This window comes from Protopterus annectens, chromosome 3.part0 (genome assembly GCF_019279795.1).
Source record: "Protopterus annectens isolate FY-2018-M chromosome 3.part0, PAN1.0, whole genome shotgun sequence".
Lineage (NCBI taxonomy): Eukaryota > Metazoa > Chordata > Ceratodontiformes > Protopteridae > Protopterus > Protopterus annectens.
The window spans coordinates 584422780-584440834 of NC_056731.1; the positions used below are offsets into that span (position 1 = coordinate 584422780).

Sequence of the window (18055 nt, forward strand, 5' to 3'; positions counted from 1 at the left end):
CAGGACATTTTGATAACCATTAGATGTGTAAATTGAAGGTTGGTTCCAGCTGCAAGTGTTGACCTAAGAATGCTCAAATCATTATAAATGTTTCTGCAAATGTAGTGAATAAATAAACCGTGAAGCTATTGAATACCTGCAATCGAAATTATCTAGAGCTCTAAAGATTTAAATAGACTGTATGGCAGACATAAAAAAGCTCTCTCACAGATAATACTGTAATTATAAAGGAGCAAATTACAAGAAATGAAATATCTTCACAAAAATGTTAGACTGCTATTAAAAAACAAATAGAAAAGCCGTTCCTCTCGGTGTCTCAAAAGTCTAGCACATACTAAACAACACTGTTTAAACATTGCTGGCATCAAGGCCTGATATATAAACAGTGACAAGAAAGGCAACAACTTTAAGTAGTACTATTTCTGTCTGAGAATTCACATAAAAATAAAAGGTTAATACTTTACTGAGCACTGTCCCATGCTACAGAGGAATAACAGCTATACAACATGCAGAAAGGGTAAAGGTCATGTTCTAATAACATGCAGATATTTGCTTTTAAGTGTTTTATTTTACGGTGATAGATGGAGGAATGTCTTCCACTGTTTTCCTCCATCAATGAACATTGTATAATGCTGGGTAGTTGACATTTTCTGCAGTAAGTTACAAGTACAGCTTTATGAGATTCTAATGGTAGCTAGCTTGTAGGATAATGAATATGCCTGAACTGAATGTGTAAAAATGTGCCAGTCCATATCCTTTAATGTAACTAGCTGCTGCCACTTTTCAGCTATGCGCTACACTAGATTGTCACTTGTTATTCTCTGTGACACTGATTACAAGACAGAGGCATTTCAATTTTTCAAGAAACTCATTATAAATCAGACTTTGTTATATGTTGTTGTCTTTCCCTAAACTAATACCGTCATGCTTTACCTACATTTGTCTGCTCACTGTACATTTTACTACCTACCCCCCCCCCCCCATGCACACAGTTCAAGGAAATTACAATGGGGTGTTGAGTCCATAGAATACTGTTGAGTTTCTAATTCTCCAGGTCACATTATCTTTAATAAAGAAGACTAGATTTCTTATTTTCACTTGACAGTCATGTGTCTCTCCATCGTTACCATACCCCCATAGTATTCCGCAGCAATGCACAGCACCCCACTGTGGAAGTATTAATTTGCAGTATGGTACAAAGTCCTAATTAGACACTCTACACAGCTGTGGTGTAGTAGTCTGATTTGTGCTATACTGTGAATTTCAGTAAGTGAGGGAAGGAGTAGGATCTGGTCTAAGCATGCTTTGATTTATGAGACTTAGTCAACAGATAAACTTTAAAGACAGATTCACTGGATCTGCATTTAAAAGTAAATAAAACAAGAAAATCAAATGCCAAATAACTGTAAAACAATTCTTCAAGATATCCAAAATACAATCAGAAGAATAATTTAAATGCTGCAGCATACCTCTGTATTGCAATCAACTTCCTTATGACTTGTATCTCAAAATCTAAATCTAACTTTAATACTAAATTGTGTACTAACTGCAACCAAAACCCACTAAAACTACATAGGAAAAAATAAGAATTGTGGGAATAATACATACAAAGGAGGAATGAGGTTTAAAAGGTGGCAGAACTTAAATGAGCTATGTAATGTTTGAGTGAGAAAGATTGGGTAGATTATAAGTGATAATGTTCACAACTAGGAGCGTCTCAGTTTGATTTATGATTTAAAATGCTTGCAAATAGGGTTGTGTCATTGTGGTGTGTTTTCATTTATATAAATGTACGACTGCCAGTGCCATAAGTGATGGTTTAATAAAGATGTTTCTTGTTTTAAAAAAGGCAGGAATGGAATAATTTATGTAATGTTGCTTAGGTTGTATGATATATTGCAATATATGTGAAATATGTCTATGTTAATATAGTTTGATTACTTGAATACAAATTTGCCTTTGTCATTAATGCTAATTCATTAAAGGTGTTCCAAGGTCTAAATATAACCTTAATGTCCCTAACTTCTGCAAATGCTACAGAGATGCATTTGACCAAATGACTTTTGAGTAAACCAGATTTGTCCAGATGGTCTCAATGAAGACACAATTAGTAATGTGCCCATCAAGTAACTGTCGTACCCCAGTCTACTTTGGCAGGTATCTGAACTTATAACCAGAATGTAGCCTTCCTCTGGTATTTATTTACAATTTGATAAGTGGGTAGGTGGGGTGGTTGATCCTTTTCAGTCATTAGGCTCATTAGGGAAAATGTATAAAAATTCCAAACATGTAGTAAATTATATTAACATAAACAATTAAAAGGCATTTATAGACATGAGTGCAGTAAATCTTTTATACATAGCTGAAATTGATAAAGGACAGACATTAAAGACAAGCTGAGAATGCATTTTTTTATCCATTGTTCAGTGCGCAGGTTGAGTAAAAGACAGGCAAAGGAAATCTATTAATGAATTTCTGAAGATTACAGATGCATATTTTTTATGAAAACACAGGCAGAAAGTACTGGCAGTTTTACTACTTTGACTCGAAACTATGCAAAGCTGGAACTGTTTCAGTATCATCATTGTCAGCTACTGGTATCCTGACTAACATTTTGAAAGTACAATAAAGCAGTTGCACAGAAAGTCAAACCTTCTACAGGAAGAGCACAAAACTACTATCAAAAAGCAGAAAGATGGCGGACAAAATCTTGGTATTCCCAAAACTTGTGTCTGGAAGTATAGCGGTGGGAATTGTAAAGACTAGTCCGTATAACATGCGTGCACCCACCTACACCAAAATTACATTTGCTGCAAAATAAACCGTTGTATCACCACCAGTGTAAAACATTAAGTAAACTGTAGTGGACGGCCTATGTAAATAAAGGTACGTATTTACAGCTTCAAGCTCATCTTCAGTTCTCATCCCTGTGATAAACTAGTACAAAAAAGCATGGTCTAAAATCCACCAACCATCTCTTAGTAAACAAGAACAAATAACTTTGGAGACAATCACCCAACTACCTGTTTATCTAACTTATGAATCATCTACCTTTACAACTGAAAAAACTGAGAAGACATCTTCCTTTACACAGTACTATAGCACATTCATGGCTAATCAAGCAGTGTCACCAAGCAGCTGCCCAATATCTCCACTTCCAGCTTTATTCATTTACTGATTACACAACTAAAAATACATACTGTACTTAGCAACCTGATGTACTGTATTGTCTAACTAGAGCATGTACAAATGAAACATTTAATTAACCTGTGTTAAGTATGGAAAGACATTGAATTCATCTGACCAAATTATGCAAACTGAGTTAATGGCTGATACTGTTAAAAAAAAAAAAAAAAAAAAAAAAAACTTTCCTCTGTGGCCAAAAGGGGCAGCTTAAATAATTATAGAAATGTGCAATGGACAAGATCCAGCCAAGGCCAACAAACTTATAACATCAATAAAAATAAAAAAACAAACCATGGTATGAAAAGCTCTACTTTAATAACAAGGTAAAAACCCAAACGACTGAGCACTTTCGCCAAACAATGTGGCTTCTTCAGAGCCATTTAGAAAACTAAAACACACTTATTTAAATACAATAACTATGTACCCTAGCAACCAATCGTTATTGATTTTCTTGTTTGTCAAAGTGGAGCTTTTTGTACCGTGTTTTTTTTTTTTTTTTTTTTTTTCATTGATGTTATAATTATAGAAATGTAATCTGGAGACAGGATTAACCACAATGAGAAAAGATCTCATTAAAAGGCTAATCTACATATCAGTGAATCACATGTTGTTATTTATAGTGCGAATTAGCACTTTATTGTGGTAATCAACACTGGTGGTCCATGCATTGCACTGATGCAAGCACTTATTCACTTTCTTAGACTCATGAACACACACAAAGACACAAACCCATACAATTCAACTGGCCTGGATTTAACAGAATGTTCCTGATTTAGCCTTTTATAATTTCCCTATCTTTTGTAAACTGTGGACTATTACTGTCAGTCAGTAATGCCAGACATCAGAACTGGGATAATTCTTTATGTTCTAAAACCTATTGTTCTATAACATTTCACTTGACTTAACAGTAACATTTAAAAAAGATTCCCTGGTATGTAGTGTCCTGCCCAAAGTATTAAAGGCAAATTTTCCCTTCTGAGGAGGTAAGAGGTATGGCACCCCCCCCCCCCCCCCACAAACACCTACTCTGCCTATATCCTTACTAAATCTCCTAATCAATCACACACACACCACACAACACACACAACACACAACTGAGACTATTTCTACCCCTGGAAACATGCACACACTGTCACACCCCTGTACCACTACCTGTCTTATTATTTGCAGTGGGGTTTCCAATTAAAAGTAATTGGTGGATGTGGCATTTTGGTCCTGTTATTTAACAAGAATAGCTGTGCTAATCCTTTACCATATGCATCTTTGAGAGAGAGAGAGAGCACATGGCTAATTAGAATAGGCTGCTTCCCCAGGATACGTCATTAGCATTTAGCGTAGCTGCAGAGACAATGATTCTACAAACTTCATAGAATTACTTTAGTGGGCCTCTATATGAATTGGGAAGGAATACTGTTGATGGTTTTCTGACCAAGTTAGGGCATACCACTGGTGGTGGCCCTTTGTGAATCACAGCCTATGCTTGTTTGCTTATAGTGCTCAGCAATACCACTCTGTAATCATGTTGTACCAATCTGTAATCATGTTGTACTAATCTGTAATCAAGTTACAAATAGTTTCTGCAAATTTTTATACAACACTAGTACCCTTAGAAAACAGACTACTTTCCAGAAGTGTTAACGTCCTCAAGAAGACAAATAAATAAGCAAAGAAAGGTAGAAGAAAGAGAAACAGTACATTTAGCAAGTTGTGGAAATATCTGTGGATTGCATTCATGAGAAATACCTACAAAAATCAGCAGACTGAAATTCTGAGAGACAAATCATGATGTCAGCCACATGTTGGTTGAGCAAATCCAGGAGTGGGTTATTGTATTACACGATGACATCATTTAACAAAGAAATTGCTTACCTCTCTTAAATAATGCCATTGTATAATGGCACTTTAGTGTACTTCCCCTGACATCATGATTTACATTGCATGTGTATCTCTATAGTATCAGTACAGTGCTGGAGAGATGCCATAGAAGAGAGCATACCAATGTCGGAATGCCTGTCTTTTTTTTTTCCTTTTTAATTAAATTATTTATGTGTAGGAGCATTACCAGAACAATGAGGGGCAGGGCAAACATATGAGGAAAGTGAGGGACATTCTGTTAAAGTCTGGACAGATGAAAAGTCAGGTGTAAATCATTACAATGTTTGGTTTTAACGGAATTGTATCTTTTAACTACTCAGATATTTGCAGAGTATCCCACTTTTTTTCTCTTATTTTGACCCATCCCTCTTAAGATACTTGAGGATCATTTTTTAAGAATATCTTAATAGAAAGTCTGGCTGCTCAAGAATAGTTAAGCGACCGGACTTTTTCTGTTAGGACATGCGGAATTTACAGAGAGCACGCTGACTGGGCTGTCTAACCAGTGTGCACGTTTTAGAATACTAGTGCCCTTTTATTGTATAAAAGGCAATATTAATGGATGCCACTTTGACCAGTCAATCAACTACCAGTTAAAAAAGGCAAGGTAAACTCTCTCATTTCTGAAAATGAGTGAAACTTTTAGTTTCATTTTATGTTTAATTTGTAAGTTACATTTATTTTCTCTGAAGTGAAATGTAGCAATTCATTGATACTCCACAATGCCAGTTAAATGTATTCATGAAGTTTTCTGGAGTCGTCATTTTTATGCACTTTATTATAAATGAAAAAGAATGTTTCCATTTATAACACATTGAAAATAATGATTAATTACCTTACTGTACTGTTATAAGAGAGTATAAATAGTATTTTCCATCTTTGTGTTTATTGCTGTGAATTACACGAATGCAGGCAACAGCTTGTACATTTATTTCTAATACAAAGGTGTTTCTATGATGTGCAGAAGTTTGATACATTTTAGTGGGTGGACCTGCATCAATGTGTCATTTGTTTTGGGGCTTTTTTTTATCATCTATTGGATTCAGATTAAAAGTTGGCCCTCTTCTTTCTCATTAATCCTTTTCTTGGAATAAGTCCATCAGCTACTTCAAGAAAAGTAATTTTTACTGACAGCTGAATAGTCTTTGCTAGCTAGCTGAGCACATGTAACAAATGTGTTTCAAGCCGTTGATAAATTATGTGTTTAACATCCCTTTTCACAGAAGAAAGGCAAATAAACATCCTGATCAACAATGCTGGTATAATGATGTGTCCATATTCTAAAACTGCTGACGGCTTTGAAATGCAGTTCGGAGTCAATCATTTAGGTACGAATTTACTTTGAATTGTATATGATGGAAAAGGTATAATTCAAGTTATCCTGCATTAAAATTATGTAAAATGCTTTCACTTTGCATCGGTTTCTGCATGAATATCATGTCCTTCAAAGGCACATTAACTTTTTGTCACTGGATTTTCAAAGCATTATTTAAGATTGTTTCTTCTCAGTACTGTACTGCGTGTATATGATAATTTGTAATAAATGGTACATAATTTAAAGGCACTGTTTACACGTTTTCTCCATTAGACGCAACAGCAATACAAAATTTCAACAGAGCTTTCCTATCTGTACAAATTGTTCACAGAAATGTCCAATGCACTATCAATAAATAGTGATGTTACACAACAGAAGAGAAATTAAAGGCATAATGGTTAAGATATTTGTCTTACAGGCACAAGGTGCAGGGTTTGATTCTCATATGGGTTAACTGGCTAGGCTTAAAATGGCCCACAAGGGCAGTTAGCCTAGTACTAATTTATGAATTCAATGAAGTAAAATCAAATGATGTTGTGGTATAAAATATTTATTACATGCACTTTAAAATATGTTTAATGTTATATTCCTATAATTGAACTCCAGTTCTGTAACCATTATGAAATTGAAAAAAAAAATCTTCCATCCATAAATTGAATCAAAATACACCTTTGACAGTATCATATGATTTAATTTTTACACACCCACTACTTTTTACTCTACATATGCTGGTGATTGGTTTAAAGTAAGCAATGGATACAGTCTACTGAGGAATGTGCATACATATTATTGTTACACAATACAGTTAAATGTCTGTTGTTTTACTACATTAAAATCTGCCACCACTAATCATTCTGACCATACAATCTTATGGGCATATTATGTTCCCAAAGCTTGTTTAAGCATAACTTTGGCTATGTCTCTCTTTTTTTTTTTTTTTTTTATTCTTAATTTCTCTATTTATCTAATTTTTGTTTGCTAGGAATAGCTGCTTAAATAATACTCATACATTTAATATGTGTGAGTGTGCATGTATGAGGTACAGAAGGACAACAGCAGCAAGGCACTTGGCAGTGTGATCATTGGCTCTAGATGATGGTCACTGTTGATGTGACTCTGCGACCTCATATGCAAAAAATAGGAAAAAAGGGTTATGGATGATGTTCCTCAAGCTCCTTCTAATAGGTAATATTCTGTTATTGAGACTTAACTGTTACTAATGACATGAAGTGTCTTTGATTACAAGACTAACATCTATAAATAACTTTGACATTTTGAACTTAACAACATGGCTAAACTTTGCTTTTCTTTTAATTTGAACTGTCAAAAAAGTAACAGTCCAACAGCATAAAACCAAAAACTTGGAAACAAAGGAAGTAGGCAAAACCACCAGTAGCAACGACTTTATTGATAAACAGCAGTTAAGCGCTTTCATCTTCCACGAAAAGACTTCTTCAGAACTACCAAGTTTTGCACAATTAAATACCATGGAAACATCACACCATGTGATATACTCAGCCAGTAAAAACTTCTACTTAATTAGGTACAAAAAATCAACCCTAAGACTGTATCTAACAATTTAAGTAGTCTAAACATTTTAAAAAAGTAATTTTTCTAAAGTAAACAACTGTCTAAAAACCTTTGAAAACAGTTGATGTTGAATGTTACAATAATATCCATAAAATACTTAACAAGTCAGCCTTCAAGGGTTTTTAACTTTAAAATTGGTGCTATGATGCAAGATTCATTCAGCCCAGGAGGTTCCAAAGCATTAAGTCTGAGAATCCAGATAAGTTCCCTTTTATCTAAATGCTCATCTATAATTCCCCTAAGGTCATTTATGACAGAATCCATCACTACAAAATAAAACTTGTGATCTGGGGCATGTGATATGTGTCTATATAGTGCATTAGACCTTCTAGCTTAACCCACATCATTTATGTGCTCATATTATTCTGTCCTTTAATTTCCGGGAAGTTTCCCTATATAAAATGCATTACAGGAATTATATAGAGCAACATACACAACCCCAATGGAATCACAATTAAAATGTCTTCTCACAACGAACTTCCTTTTGTTAATGTGGAAAGATTCACAAACCAGTATGTGCCAGCACTGGTTACAATGGTTGCACCTAAACATACCCTTTGGCCTAGTACCCATCTAAGCTAGACAACCTCATCTCCAGTAAATTCTTAAAACATTTACCTTTTCTGAGTACTACTTGTGGCAAATTCCCAATATTCTTACTTAAATCTTCCATGATTTTTAACCACATCTATTATATCATAGACATTAGAATGTAAGTAAGAACAGATGTTTTATCAAAGAGGCCTGAGGTCCCTTCTTTACTTACAGACCCATTACTTTCAACCAACTGCCTGTTACCTTTGGTTCTTGGAAGCAAGGTAAGGAAAATCCCCTTTATCCCTTTTACTATAAACTTCTTTAACCTTAAATAATAACTCCAATGGATACCCTCGTTTCTGAAACATACCCAACAATGTATCCACTTCCTGTAGAAACATAAAATTGTCTGTGACCATACGGGCTAATCTAACTAGTTGGCCTTTGACAACAGCCTTCTTCTGGAAACCTGCATGCCACCTATCATAGTGGAGATAGGAATTGGAGAAAGTACTTTTACGGAGAATGTTATATGAAAAAAAACAAGTCATTCACATAATCTTTGACTAGTTGGATATCTAAATAACCAAGCCTATCTTTATAAACTAAGTGGATAAACCTTAAGAAAAACATACTACTATTAATAAAGTCTAAAAATTCATTTAACTTCTCCAATGATTCAACCCACGACAAAAATACATCATCCAATAATCTAATATAAAAATTCCAAGAAGCAGTAAAAGGACTACTGAAAATAAAATTCTTTTCCCAATAAGCCATAATGAGGTTTGCAAAACTGGGGGCACATGCGCCACCCATTGCTACCCCACTCAATTACTTAAACTGTTGGCCATCAAAGTACAAAAATTTCTTGGCCAAAACCATTTCCATAGGCACAACAGCAATATTGACATTGTCAGTATCTAATACACCAACATCAAAAAGAATGCTCTTCAACCAACCCAGGCCTTCCTTATGGTGGATTGCGGAATATAAGTTCCGTACCTCTATAGTAACCAGTACACAATTTTTTGAAAATTCAATTTTAGTCACTCTAGTTAAAAAAATCCCATGAATCTTTACAAATCTGATCAATTTTTTCAACTGAAGGCTTTAACAAACTATCCATATATTTAACTATGTAAAAGGTTTTACTTCTACAAGCACCCACTATTGCTCTCATAGGCGGATTGTGAAGATTTTTATAAATTTTAGGGATTACAAAAATGCCAGCTATAACCTGATTTTTATTAGTTAAATAGCTATATACATTGGTGATCAAGAAGAGGAGAATGAGTGTGAGGGCAGCACCAAGGATCAAATGATGGAAATTGGAAAAAGGGTAATTGTGAGGTGGAGTTCAGGGAAGAGTTAAGACATGCACTGGGTGGCAGTGAAGAGTTACAGAATAGCTAGGTAACTACAGCAGAGCTAGTAAGAGAGATGGCTAGAAAGGTGCTTGGTGTGACATCTGGAAAGAGGAAGGAGGACAAGGAGACCTGGTGGTGGAATGAGGAAGTACAGGAGAGTATACAGAGAAAGAGGTTGGCGAAAAATAAGTGGGATTGTCAGAGAGATGAAGAAAGTAGACAAGAGTATAAGGAGATGAGGTGTATGGCAAAGACAGAGGTGGCGAAGGCTAAGGATAAGGCGTATGAAGAGTTGTGTGAAAGGTTGGACACGAAGGAGGGAGAAAGGGACCTGTACCGATTGGCTAGACAGAGGAACCGAGCTAGTAAAGATGTGCAGCAGGTAAGGGTGATAAAGGATAATGAGGGAAACATACTCACAAGTGAGGAGAGTGTGTTGAGCAGACAGAAAGAGTACTGTGAGGGACTGATGAATGAATAGAATGAGAGGGAGAGAAGGTTGGATGATGTGCGGATAGTGAATCATGAAGTGCAGTGGATTAGCAAGGAGGAAGTAAGGATAGCTATGAAGAGGATGAAGAATGGAAAGGCTGTTGGTCCAGATGACATACCTGTGGAAGCTTGGAGGTGTTTAGGTGAAATGGCAGTGGAGTTTTTAACTAAATTTCTTAATGAAATCTTGGAAAGTGAGAGGATGCCTGAGAAATGGAGAAAAAGTGTTTTGGTACCAATTTTTAAGAATAAGGGTGATGTGCAGAGCTGCAGTAACTACAGAGGGATTAAAGTGATCAGTCACAGCATGAAGTTATGGGAAAGAGTAGTGGAAGCTAGGTTAAGAAGGGAGGTGATGATTATTGATCAGCAGTATGGTTTCATGTCAGGAAAGAGCACTACAGATGCAATGTTTGCTCTGAGAGTGTTGATGGAGAAGTACAGAGAAGGTCAGAAGGAGTTGCATTGTGTCTTTGTGGACTTAGAGAAAGCATATGACAGGGTGCCTAGAGAGGAGTTGTGGTATTGTATGAGGAAGTCGGGAGTGTCAGAGAAGTTAAGAGTGGTGCAGGATATGTACGAGGGTAGTGTGACAGCGGTGAGGTCTGCGGTGGGAGTGACGGATGTGTTTAAGGTGGAGGTGGGATTACATCAAGGATCAGCTCTGAGCCCTTTCTTGTTTACAATGGTGATGGACAGATTGACAGACAAGATCAGACAGGAGTCCCTGTGGACTATGATGTTTGCAGATGACATTGTGATCTGTAGTGAGAGAGACCCTCGAGAGGTGGACATGTGCTCTAGAGAGAAGAGGAATGAAGGTCAGTAGGACTAAGACAGAATATGTGTGTGTGAATGAGAGGGAGGATAGAGGAATGGTGAGGATGCAGAGTGTAGAGGCAGCGAAGGTTGATGAGTTTAAATACTTGGGATCAATAGTTCAGAGTAATGGGGAGTGTGGAAGAGAGGTGAAGAAGAGAGTACAGGCAGGATGGAGTGGGTGGAGAAGAGTGTCAGGAGTGATTTGTGACAGACGAGTACCAGTAAGAGTGAAAGGGAAGGTCTGCAAGAGGGTAGTGAGACCAGCTATGTTATATGGTTTGGAGACAGTGGCATTGACAAAAAGGCAGGAGTCAGAGTTTGACGTGGCAGAGTTGAAGATGTTAAGATTTGCACTGGATGTGACGAGGATGGACAGGATTAGGCATAAGTATATTAGAGGGTCAGCTCAGGTTGGAAGGTTTGGAGACAAAGCCAGAGAGGCAATATTACGTTGGTTTGGATATATGCTGAGGAGGGATGCAGAGTATATTGGGAAAAAGATGCTAAGGATTAAGCTGCCAGGTAACCGTAAAAGAGGAAGGCCTAAGATAAGGTTTATGGATGTGGTGAGAGAGGACATGCAGGTGGTTGGTGTGACACAGCAAGATGCAGAGGACAGGAAGTAATGGAAACAGTTGATCTGCTGTGGCGACCCCTAATGGGAGCAGCCGAAAGAAGAAGAAGAAATAGTTATATACAATCAAAGAAATTTGTCTTTGCATAAGTATGTCATATAAGCTGGCATATATCTTGGAATAGGCAGTTTAATTCATTTCTAGAAATCTGCCTATAAGTATCTGTAAACAGCAGGTCATACATTCTATTGTTATAATCATTTGTGTCCATTATGCAAATTCCACTGCCTTTATCAGGCTTCATCACCCTATTTTTTTTTGTTTTTACAGATTTAAAAAAATAGTTGTTCCTCGGTTTTGCCAAGATAATGTACATTACTACCATCAGCCTCTTTACATAGCCTGGAAATGTCTTTTTCACATAATTTTTCAAACAGTAGTAACCAACTTTTTAAAGGTGGATTAAAAATTCCAGCTTTCTTAAGACCCTTTTTACCAATGTCCCCTTTGCTAGTATCACAAGAACTGAACCATAGTGAAAGATTCAATTTTGTAGTAAATAGTTTCATATCTATCAAAATTTCAGCTAAATCTGTTCTTTTACCTGGAACATAACTTAAACGTTTACTTAATAAATCAGCATGTTCAATAAAAAAACATTCACTGGAAAATTGTAAATGGTAAAATCATTGCTCGTATTTTGGATAAGAATGGGCACAGTATTGTTAATTGTCACACCACTTTCATTCATACACATACTGGCATATTTTGATAAAGAGCAAACAGTATTGAAACCTTTACCACATCCATTAGAGGTTGAATCTAGTTCACAATGATCAGCTGCTATATCATCACTTGTTGGTGAACTCCACCTACTGTAATTTGAATAAAAAACATCAACTTCAGTATTTTTTGCATGAAAGGTCTCAATGTCCCCAGTAGTGTTATTAAATCCATTAAGTCCACCTCTCAGTTTTGTTTCATCTCCCTTACATGCATTCAAATAAGTTTCAAATTCAGCAGTACTTGCACCATTGAGATTATCGGACATCCGAACCAGATCAAAATCCAGTAGTAAATCAGTAGCATTCAAATCAGCTTTACTTAGGTTTTTCTCATTAATACTGGATTTAACATTATTAGCCTGATGAATACCATCGAACTGAATAGACCAACTCCTGGAGATACTTACCATTGCTTTTGGTAGTTCTTCCGTTTCGATGTTCATCGTGCATACAGCTGCAGTCATAACAGATGGGTTATCCTGCCGTCAGGCGGGTCCTCGGTCGTCCGAATTCCAAAGTCTAGGTCCGGCGTCGGTTGTCGTCGCTTCCTCCCTGACGTCAGTGAGGCAGGGGTACAAAAGAGGCAGCCGACGCCATTTTCCCCAGTCTTTCTTGCCGCGCGGTGCCCGAAGCAGAAGCAGTTCGCAAGTGCCGGTCGGCCAGCTCCTGAGAGTTATGAAAGTATTTCAGCCGAAGTCTTCTTGAAAGCCAAGTACCCCGTTGGGGAAACTTTTCTTGCCTCAGACCGATGTCAGACAAAGTTAATAATTACATTTCATGTGGGAAGCAAATACCGCATAAGGATTTCCACTCTTTCTGTATACCTTGCTTAGGCCCAGACCACGACGTCTCGGCCTGCCGTTTTTGTGCTAGATTCAACAAACGCACTATTACGCGTCGGGCGTAGTTCGCCCTTCACTTTTTTGGCAAAAATTTAATTATATTATGTCGTCGGATACTCCGACTCCAGTTTTGAGCAAAAAACGCAAGGATAAGGACCGACATACGAGGTTCGCACCACCTACTGAAACCACGCTAAGGCCGACTACCGCTTCTCCAGTACTCAGCGAAGCACCAACGCAGCCCCTGAGTACCGATGACAATGTATTACCGGTGTCTTCAGTACCCGAGGTCACAGGCTCCTCAGCCCCCATTCCTACTACAGATACCGACGCCACTCCTGGCGGGGAAACTCAGAATTTAGACAGGCCTGCCATTTCTCAAGGGTTCTTCAGGCCTTCCTCCTTCTCTATTAAGGCCTTCACTAAATCTAAAACAGCCATCAAAACCAAAAAACAGGTTCTGCAGACCCCCTCTCAAGGCACCTTGCCTAAAAAACAGATGCTTAAAATGGCTGAGGATTTGATTACTCTTATCAGGGGTTCTCAACCCCCCTCTGACAAAAGGCCCAGATTAGAGGAAGACTACCCTTCCTCAGATCAAGCTTCTATTACCTCAGAACTATCTGAGGACCAGGATTATGCCTATTCTCCTTTCGAAGATTCTGATGCAGAGGAGTCTATTCCCTTGATCTCCCCCACTGAGGACTTCTCTTTTGGGGAAACCCTGCATACATTGAGGGAACACTTTCACTGGGAAGGCCAAGATTACTCAGATTCCAAGAAAAGGCTCAGGGAATTTCTTCTGCTCCCCCAGCATAGGCCTCTGGCTATCCCTCCTGTTTTAGATATATTGGATGATGTGTACACAGTAGCCAGCCTTAATCCTGATTCTTTGCCTCCAGCTCCTGTTAAACCAGACAGGTATTACCGGGTTCCTGATTCTCACCAGTTCCTATATAAAAGCCATACTGCTGACCCAGAAACTATTTCACAGGGTCCCAAGGGAATTAAGGCCTCTACTGCTAAAAACCCATTACCTTCAGAGAGAGATTCCAGAGCTTTAGAAAGGTGGGGGAAAAAGGTGTACACCTCGGCCACTTTAACCATGAGGGCATTAAACTGTCAGTTCCATATGTTAAAGTATCAGCAGTTTTTGATATCTCAGCTGAAAAGCAAGATGACACAACCAGAACAACCAGATTTAAAAGAGTTGCAGGATTTGTTGCATGGTGCAGAGCATGTGGGTAAACATACCTTGCAGTGTGGTTTTGATGCTTTAGAGGCCGCATGTAGAGCTGCTGTTACGGGGTCTGTTATACGTAGGCATGCTTGGCTCAAAGAGCAAACCTTACCAGATCATTTCAAAGCTAAATTATTAGATGCACCTCTTCAAAAAGATGTATTGTTTGGTGTTAAAGCTGAGGAGGTGCTAAAAAAAGTGGAGGAAAAAGCGAAATCAATGCAAACAGTGAAAGATTTCCTGCAGGTACAGCCTCCACATTTCAGCAGAAACTGGCCTTCAAAAAATTGGGCCTTTCCAGCCATGGACAGACCTCAAAGGGGCAGATACAGGCGTCCAAGGGGTAGAGGGCAACCTCAAGGATCTTTCAGAGCCAGACAGTGGCAAGCACCAACCCCAAGAGGTGGAGAAGACAGATCACAGTCTTTTAGAAAACAGACACAATGACTTCCCCCTACACCTGCCAAGCAAAGCTTTAATGGCAGCACCTTTGGGCAGAAAACTCACATTATTCTCAAAAAATTGGCATATTGTTACAAGAGACAAATGGATTCTGGACATTATAGACAGAGGCTACAGGTTCCACTTTCACACCCTTCCAAAAATGAGAGGCATGCCAAACCTGCCACAAAATCAAAGGGCAGAGGCACAAAAACAAATTTCAGCTCTCATGGACATGAAAGCAATTCAAGAGGTACCTGCAAAAGAACACGGTCAAGGGTTTTATTCCAGACTATTCCTGGTACCAAGGAAAGACAAAGATTGGAGACCTATCTTAGACCTATCCATCCTAAACACATACCTACAGGTGCCAAAATTCTAAATGCTCACATTACAGCAGCTTCTTCCCATGCTGGGCAAGGAGTCTTGGCTGGTAACATTGGACCTCAAGGAGGCATACCTGCATGTCCCTATCAGACAAGATTGCAGAAGATACCTCAGATTTCTTGCAGGTTCAACCCATTACCAATTCTCTGCATTGCCCTTTGGCTTATCTACTGTGCCCAGAGTGTTTACGAAATGCCTGGCATCAGTAATCGCCTTCTGCAGACTACAAGAGATACAAATCTACCCATATCTGGACGACTGCCTGATCCAACCGGACAGCAAGGACATACTACTGCAGCACCTGGTGTTTGTGATAAAACTGTTGAACTTCCTAGGATACACAGTCAACAAAAAGAAATCAAAACTAATACCCTCTCAACAAAATTCTCCTGGGTGCCAGTTTGGATACAACCACCCAGATTGGCCTACCTCATGCCAGACAAGCAAGGGCAACCGTCTCAATACTTCAGAAAAATGGCAACTTATACCAGGCTAACTGCAAGGAAAGTCCTGCAGGCTCTGGGATTCATGGCATCTTGCATCCTACTAATCCCATGTACAAAGCTGCATATGAGGAAACTTCAGTGGTACCTAAAAAACTTATGGTCTCAACACAGCCACAGCTTGTAAGCAATTATACCACTCATTCCATGCCTTCAAAAGGAATTTATGTGGTGGGCTCAAGCTTGCCAAAGAAAAACAGGTCTTCCTTTCTGTGTACCTCAAGCAACTCAAATCATCACAACAGATGCCTCAGACTACGCCTGGGGAGCACAAATGACAGATCAGTGCATTCAGGGAAAATGGACCCAAAAAGAGAAGCACCTTCACATCAACCAAAAGGAAATGCTAGCCGTGCAAAAGGCTATTATGACCTTCAAAGACCTACTGCATCCAGGCCAGCTATTGATAAGGACAGACAACACCACAGTGATGTGGTACATAAACAAACAGGGGGGAACTCATTCATACCCCCTGTGCAGGCAAGCCATGACCCTATGGAACACAGCACTGGAATTGCAAATTCAACTACAGGCACAATTCCTGCTGGGGAAGGAAAACACACTGGCAGACAACCTAAGCAGAAATATGACAGATCCACACGAATGGAAGTTGCATCTTCAAGTTTTCACAAAGATAACTCAGGCATGGGGACAGCCAGACATAGATCTCTTTGCTACCCACAGAAATTGCCAATTGAAAAAAATTTGTTTAAGGACCTATCATCCACAGGCCTGGAAAGTGGACGCACTTTCCTTCAATTGGGCAACACTGACAGTCTATGCCTTCCCGCCTCTTCCTCTGCTGCCCAAAGTTCTATTAAAAACCAGAGCAGAGAGGCCGAAAATGATTCTCATTGCTCCAGATTGGCCAAGACAACACTGGTATCCGCTCCTGAGGAGCCTGACACATTCCACGCCATGGATCCTACCTCTAGTCCCTCTTTTGTTGTCCCAGCACAACTACAAATCTCTTCACAGCCATCTCAAAACTCTAAATCTAGCTGTATGGAGAATTCCTTGATTTTCCAACAGTTTCTCCTCTCCAAGGAGGTGCAGGATGTCATCTTGGAGGCCAGAAGACCTTCTACTAGAAAGGCCCAAATGGAAATGATTTTGTGCCTGGAATCAAGAAGAGGGACAGAATCCTTGGGTAATAAACATACCTCAAATTTTACAGTACCTAGCCGAGATGTTAAACAATGGACATTCCTTCTCCTCCATCAAGATCCACGCTTCAGCCATTTCTGCACAATACAACACAGATCCTCCTTTATTCTCTCATCCTCTCTTAAGGCAGTTCCTCAGAGGGGCAAAGAATATAAAACCTCCAAGGAAACCACCAGTCCCTGCTTGGGACCTCAACTTCGTATTGGAAAAGCTGACCCTTCCTCCCTTTGAGCCAGCTTCTTCATCAGAGTTACAGTACTTGTCATGGAAAACGGCCTTTCTTCTGGCTATCACCTCAGCTCGCAGGGTTTCGGAGCTACAGGCCCTCATGGTTGTGCAACCATTCATCATTTTCCATCAGGACAGAGTTTCCTTATGAACCAACCCTACCTTTTATGCCAAAGGTAGTATCCAGTGTAGCTTTGAATCAGACTATCCACTTACCTACCTTTTATCCTAATCCACAAAACAAAGGGGAAAGACTACTACATTCCTTGGACATTCACAGACAACTTCGTTACTACTTGGACAGGACAAAGCCATTCAGGAAATCTGAGCAACTCTTTGTGTCCTATGCTGCAGGTGCTCAAGGAAAGGCTATTTCCAAACAGACAATTTCAAAATGGATAGCCCACTGCATACGCTTTTGTTACTCATTTCATGGAAAAACTGTGCCTACATGCATCAAACCCCACTCCACCAGAGCTACAGCTACCTCTGCAGCCTTCCTCAGGGGGGTCCCTACCAAGGACATTTTGGAAGCAGCCACCTGGAGTTCAGTGCACACTTTCTCCAAGCACTTGTCACCTCCCACTATACTCAAAATCTAGAGCAGGCTTTGCCACAGCAGTCCTGCAGGGCATCCTAGCCCCTCCTAGTTCCACTTAGTGCCTACCACCCTTACTTAGCTTTGGGATTCTACCCATCT

General features: G+C 39.0%; 1 protein-coding gene across 2 annotated transcripts in view; it reads left to right on the plus strand.

The window, feature by feature from the left end:
- LOC122796479 (retinol dehydrogenase 12-like) overlaps positions 1-18055 on the plus strand; it is a 496486-nt gene that overhangs the window by 148376 nt on the left and 330055 nt on the right. Inside the window, exon 4 of one of the 2 annotated variants that reach the window (XM_044064988.1) lies at positions 6285-6389. The exons of the other annotated variant lie outside the window; for it this stretch is intronic. Within the exon in view, the coding sequence (XP_043920923.1) occupies positions 6285-6389 (105 nt within the window). The remainder of the gene's footprint in view (positions 1-6284; positions 6390-18055) is intronic. 2 annotated transcript variants of the gene reach the window in all.